Source organism: Lactuca serriola, chromosome 5 (genome assembly GCF_051521515.1).
Source record: "Lactuca serriola cultivar US96UC23 chromosome 5, Lser_US96UC23_V15, whole genome shotgun sequence".
Classification (NCBI taxonomy): Eukaryota; Viridiplantae; Streptophyta; class Magnoliopsida; order Asterales; family Asteraceae; genus Lactuca; species Lactuca serriola.
In genome coordinates this window covers 213,395,676-213,402,610 of record NC_136412.1, presented here as the reverse complement: position 1 = coordinate 213,402,610, position 6,935 = coordinate 213,395,676, and the positions used below count along the sequence as shown (strand labels likewise).

Sequence of the window (6,935 nt, the reverse complement as noted above, 5' to 3'; positions counted from 1 at the left end):
GGTAGCTGTAGCATACACAAGGACGAAAAGTTGTTGGGGAAGTGTTGTAAGTCTGCGATGTAGTCGTAGCATTCACCATAATGAGGTAGGTCATGACAAGAGTGGTCGTTGGGCTGAAAGAGGATCAACACATGTTTGGGTTGAGGCGGCCATATATTTATGGGTAAGTGATGATTTGATCATTTTCTCTCTATAACACATATTTTGCCCGTTCATTGTTGACAAAAACGCCTAGTCATTGAATAAGCTAATACCTAGTCATTGAATAAGCTAACGAGATAAATATGATAGATTATATAATGTTGCGTTTACCGTAAAACTTTATATCTTGATGCATTTTATATTTTTTGGAATATGAAATACATCCAACAAATACTACAATAATAACATAAACTAGAAATAACTTCATCATTTTTAAAGTTTATAAGAAATTTCAAATTATCTATCTATTTTTATGTAACTCAGCATATCAATCTCATTAGCTTATTTGTCGTCCTTTTTTTATGATAAAACACATTTAACCGATTTTATTGTTGAGTTGAAGACCTAATCATTATATGAATAGCTTTAACGAATTGAATGATATATGATGTAGGAAAAAAAATCAAAAGTTAATTCCGTTTTGACTTTTATATGAATAGCTTTAACGAATTGAATGATACATGATGTAGGAAAAAAAAATCAAAAGTTAATTCCGTTTTGACTTTTGAGTCACTTACTCTTTGGTATATAAACACCAACTTATTGAAATTTTGCAAACAAAAATTGATTCCGGATATGTCATATGGATCCTCCCGAAAAAATAGGACCAAAAACATGGAATTAAAAATCAGTCTCTCCCACGGTGCTTCATCGCCTTCATTCATTCGTTTGGTTTTGTGGGTGATAACTATTTAATCGCCATGGTCTCCTTCATTCCTTCTGCAGGTGAAGACGAATTCCTTTCGCCTTTCTCTGCATCTGTCTCTGAATTCCCCTCTCTCTTGGGGAATCCAAGAGAAAACAAACCCCAATTCCTTCTCCTTTTCTTGAATTTTGAGATCGATCAGAGACAGAAATCATTTCAAAAATCACATACCCACCCACCCACCCCGCCATTGGACTCCAGAGGAACCTTCATCGCCTAGCTTCCTTCAACCCCAGGTTAACTCAACAATCTCATCATGATTCGGACGTCTCGCCGGAGTTTTTCCTCCAACAGAACGATCTTCCTTTCGGCTCTCGTTTTGGTTACATTAACAGCCTCGATTTTGAGCTTCATTGATTCCGGCGAACGCTTTCTCTACAACTCCATCTCCTGGGAGACAAAAATTCGTTCCTCTGCTCACATCCGTCGTCCTAACGGAATATCCGTACTTGTCACCGGAGCAGCCGGTTTCATCGGCACACACGTATCCCTTGCTTTGAAATCCCGTGGCGACGGCGTCCTTGGCCTTGACAACTTCGATAATTACTACGCCCCCTCGTTGAAGAAAACCCGGCGGGCGTTGCTAGACATTCACGGCGTGTTCATCGTCGACGGTGATATCAACGACCGCCGCCTCTTAGCCGTCCTCTTTGACACCATAGCTTTTACCCACGTCATGCACCTTGCTGCTCAGGTCGGCGTTCAATACGCCGTCGAGAATCCATACGCTTATGTCCACAGCAACGTCGCCAGTCTTGTCACGCTTCTGGAACGATGCAAGTCCGCCGATCCTCAGCCCGCCATTGTTTGGGCAAGCTCCGGTTCAGTTTACGGTGTAAACATAAACAATAAAGTACCCTTTTCAGAATCGGACCGGGTCGATCGACCCGTTTCAATTTATGCATCTACCAAAAGAACCGGAGAAGAGATCACCCTAACATACAACCGGGTTTATGGGTTGTCAATAACCGGGTTAAGATTTTTCACTGTTTATGGCCCATGGGGAAGGCCCGATATGGCTTATTTTTCATTTATTCGAAATATTTTACTGGGTAAACCGATAACAGTGTATCGAGCCAAGAATCATACTGACTTGGCCCGTGACTTTATTTACATTGATGATGTGGTGAAAGGGTGTGTGGCGTCATTGGATACCTCGGGCAGGTCGGTCGGGTCAGGCAGGTCGAAAAACAGAACTGCCCCTTATCGGATTTTTAATTTGGGCAATGCGTCTCCGGTGACTGTACCTACTTTAGTGAGTATACTTGAGGAAAATTTAAGGATGAAGGCAACTACAAATGTGGTGGAAATGTCTGAAAGTGGCGATGATTTATTTGCGCAAGCGAATATTAGTTTAGCTGAGAAGGAACTCGGGTATAAACCGACAACTGATTTGGAAACCGGGTTGAAGGAGTTTGTGAAATGGTATTTGTGGTATTATGGCAAACCGTTCGTCCAAAACCGCAACGTTTGATTTAATATGTAAATTAGAAATAGACGATGTTTTGAGAGATTTAAGTTACAATCATTTGGTGTTTTTATTTCGATTTGTTTGTATATATTGTATTAGAAACAAAGGGAACTAATGTTTGTAACTTTTCAAATATAATCTTTTAAATTGTTGCAATTTTCACATGATGATAAGGATTATTTCGGTTTTAAAAGGGCGTCTCTCTTTTTTATATGTGATTATAACTAATTAATTGTAAGAAAAATAATGTATTACATGGATTAATTTAAAAAAAAAATTAAATATAAATGTTAAAATATTTAAGAACTTTGAATTTATAAGAAAATAAGAAAAATAATGAATTATTATAATAAATATGTTTTGTATCTTTTAAATTTAAACAAATCATTTAAATAAAAAAAGGAATAAGCTTTAATTTTGAGAATTTTGAAATTAAAAGGTAAGTTCATTAATGAAATTAATATCAATTTATTATTATGTTTATTGCAATTATTATATTAACATATTATATGAAATTTAATAAAAATGAAAACTTCATAAAATAACCATAAAATAACATTTAACAAATTGAATAATAGTGTGACAAATAGTAAAAAAAACTTTCATTTATTATAGAGAATTTGAAAAATACTATTATACGATGGAAACCATATTAACATCTTACTATTGTTTTCACATTATAGATCGTAACCTCATTTTCTTTTTTTCACAACCAACGATGTTTATACTTTATACCTATATTTACCCTTTTATTTATATATAAAAATATCAATTAAACATAAAACCATTAAATATGCCACGAACGATACATTATTTATTTGAATAATTGTATATACAATTGGTTTATTTGTAAGATCAAAATAGGCTACCAAGACTTACATCAAAATTACTAATAAATGGAATATGTACGATTGCAAAAGTACTTACGAAACCGGCACTAGTTGCCCTAAAATCTCAAATAACAGTAAACCTATGATCATGCATGGCATTCCCACATCGTAGTGATAAATAACAACATATGGGAAGCAATAAGCAAGATTGTCACTACCACAAGAAAGACTCCAAGCCTATACCATTTTTGACGTAGAGTACTTATAAAACCTTTTCTGCATGCATAACAATCGTAGCACAACTTTGTAGCATCGTTTTGCCATAAATCACAATCGATATCATATTCACCATTTGAGACTTCATAAACTATGGGTTTCTTTTCCCAACATGTCGCATTAACATACTTCATGTCACAAATCGATGGTGGTATGCAACACCCCGACTAAAAACAAACAAATACAAAAAACATATACATTATTAATTCATAAGTTTGTGTGTGTTTATTAGTACATGAAAGAAATATATAATACCTCTATTGGAGAGAGTTTATTCGTGGAGAAATCATATGACCATTGAAAGGCCAAATCTTGACATGTTCTTGTATTGTATATACAAGATTCAATAGCGTTCCAATTACTATAATTATTTACCATCATACTAAACCACACTGGTGAACCTGGTATCAACCTGCCATCTATCGTGTATGCTCCGATGAGTGCTAATCCTATTGTGAGAATCACAAGAAGGGGCACCATAACAAGGATCAATCCCAACATAAGGAATCGTGATCTCAAGAACACAAGTACGCCATTGCTGATCACAAACAAGACAATTAATCCAAACACAATCCCGACATGTAGCTTTTCTAATGGTAATAGGTGTTCGCAATTGCCCTCTCGTATGTATAAAAGCCATACGACACAAAAGAGGATAGGGAAAGAAAGAAGGAATGAGAGTATGGTAAATGGTAACATGATACGTTTTATAGGGCTTGCCTTAGCTTCTGCCATTGTTGGATCTTGATGATTGTTGGCGACATGAGTTTTCGGTGTTGTTGTCGGCCTTGCATCTTCAGCCATTTTTTAGATAAAAATGATTCTCGATGTTGACTGTTGAGCAAAGTGATTACTAGCTTGTAAATAGTAGCAACCGATTGAATAAATATTTATAGCCAACAAGTAGTTCAAGAACTGATTTGGTAAAAGATTCTACTTTGTTAGTAAAACCATGAAAAGTCAAACGATACTATATTTCACGTTTGCTATAATATCTCTAACAAGATATTGTTGAGGATAAGTAGTTAAATTTACTATGTAACTTTCGTTATATATAAAACTCTTTTGGAGAATATATACATACATGCATACATAACATATAAATATACATACATACATACATACTTTATAATTCATATTATCATATATGAACATTGTTCATATCAACTTATCAAGATTTAATTAGAAGCTATAACAAAACATTCAACAAAAATGAGCATAAAATTTTCAGAGAAAAAGAGAACAACTATTAATTTTAAAAACACAATATTGAAATCGACAATGTTCGTATCTGAATATATAATGTTTAAATACAAGCATTGAAATCGAAATCAGAAGAACAATTGGTTCGGTTTGGTTTTAGCTAAGGTGTTAGATTTTACTCATTTGACCTGTTGAACAACCTAAATCTATTTATTTTAGCAAATGTGTCGAAATTGTTAATTCGACTTGGTATTGCTAGAATGTGTTGGTGATTGATTGTTGTGTGGAGTATATGAAGCATTAGAGGTTTTGGGCTACCTGAATAAATAGCCAAAGTACATGTTCTTTTAAAACATTTTGGGTCCTTTAATGAAGTTTATGTAAAGCGTTTTTTTGTTTTACAATCCTTGTCAAAGGTGTAACTTCAACTTAGGACTGTCAAAATGGTTAATTGGTTTGTAGCTATTAGACATTATAAAAGCGTACCCTTGATTATATATGTATTTATTGTGTTTTACAAGGAGAAAAAATGAGGTGACTCAAATTGTACATGGTCGGGGGCCATGGAAGTGCATCACGGGTCAAAAACTTTCCTTCAAAATGAAATAATTCTAAGATAATGGAGGAGCACCAAGTGGTCAAATCCGTCAAAAACAAAGACATAAGACTTTTCATAAGGAATGAAAGCCACATGTTATCAATGTTATAAATTGTTATAAGGTTTATTAATTAGTTTGAAAAATGGTTGAGTTGCAATAAATTTTTAGTTACTTTGCAAAATAGATGAAAGTAGGATGATATCATTGTAATATATTTGATTTTGTTTTTGAATAAATTAACAAAATAAGTTTTATAACGTTAACATCCAGTGACATAAAGACATTAAGAACTTGTAGGCATAATTTCTATTCTTAATTTATACATGGATGCGAGCTTTCTACCTGGAGTCATAAACTTTTTGAGAAATGGATGTTATCTTGATATCAATGTACTTTTTTTTCTTCCATTGTAATTTATCTTTGTGATAGCAACATACTTTTTTGTCTTTCTATATATTTCTGCCTTTTGGTGTGTGTGGTTAAGACTTAAGTTTTGTTACCCCTCATATATAATCATAGTAATTTTTTCTAGAATTTACAAGTGAGAAAAATCAACCCATTTTTAAATTTTAAATTTAATACAAATAAACCTTGTTTAGGAAAATAAATGGTCCTCCAATGAGCGTTATCGCCCAGGTAGGCTGACATTAATGTCCCCTAAAGGTGAAACCTTCACCAAAGCCTTACTATAAAAGTCCACACTCGAAAATGGTAAAGGGACATGCTTATTCTCACTCTCACTCTCTATTCTCATTCTAAACCTTGGCTGGAAAACTAACTAAATTTTTAGAGCGTTGTCCCGGGACATGACTCACGAGTTTTCATTCTAATTGTGAACCCAGATCCAATCGAAGACGAAGTTATGCTAACAAAGCCAATTCTAGAGATCGATGCCACATCATTGTCAAAAATGAAAAAGTTACTTATGTAATCAAATCATTATAAGTACAATGATATTTTTGTAAGTACCATGATATTCTCTTTCACAAAACAAGGATATTTTTGTAACTAAATTGATAAACCAAAATGTTATTTTGTAATCTAACCAATATTGTCCAAGAACTAAAATGCCATTTAAGCCACTAAATTCCAATTTTTCAATCTTGATTGTTAGTCTTTAACACTTCTGGTTGTATTGTACATTTATTGAATTCTAGTTTTTCCCTTCACAATCAATTTGTTGAAGCATTCTATCAAATACCTGCTACGTACTACCATAACACATAATCAACACTATCACCTCATGTTCATTTATGAACATATGTTCTTCCATGAAAATATGTTTATCTATGAACCTTAGTACATTTCAGAAACAATGATCAATCACCTTTACCATCCATAAACATATGTTCATCTATAAACCTTAAAGTATTTCATAAAAAAGGATTGATAAAAACTTTCAGTCATGAACATATTTGTTGGTATGGAATTTGAATTGTTATGATGTGTAAAACATATTAGGAGAATCCTTATGGATCATCAAGTTTTAAGAACATAATCTAGAGGAGACATTAAGGCATTTTTTACTAAAATGTTAAGTAAGTGTTAGTGACTTCATATTTACACTCTTGAAATCATGAAGACCTTAAGTTATTATTTGGTCAAGACATTAGAGTAATTTGATATAAAATGACATAAAATAAGTTTAT

At 33.3% G+C, this 6,935-nt stretch overlaps 1 protein-coding gene and 1 pseudogene across 1 annotated transcript; one reads left to right on the top strand and one right to left on the bottom strand.

The window, feature by feature from the left end:
• The first annotated feature begins 815 nt into the window (after nucleotides 1–815).
• Nucleotides 816–2,500, top strand: LOC145051425 (UDP-glucuronate 4-epimerase 1 pseudogene; annotated as a pseudogene).
• An 854-nt stretch (nucleotides 2,501–3,354) lies between these two features.
• TET15 (tetraspanin15) lies at nucleotides 3,355–4,288 on the bottom strand. The gene is made up of 2 exons (XM_078998441.1): nucleotides 3,740–4,288; nucleotides 3,355–3,651 (listed from the first exon to the last, which is right to left on the bottom strand). The coding sequence occupies exons 1-2, from the start codon at nucleotides 4,286–4,288 to the stop codon at nucleotides 3,355–3,357; spliced, it is 846 nt and encodes a 281-aa protein (XP_078854567.1).
• Nucleotides 4,289–6,935: the final 2,647 nt, after the last annotated feature.

Coding starts and splice junctions, on each gene's coding strand:
- TET15 (XM_078998441.1), bottom strand. CDS start 4,288: ATGGCTGAAGATGCAAGGCCGACAACAACACCGAAAACTCATGTCGCC. Junction 3,652..3,739: donor ATAAACTCTCTCCAATAGAG/GTATTATATATT, acceptor GTTTGTTTTTAG/TCGGGGTGTTGCATACCACC.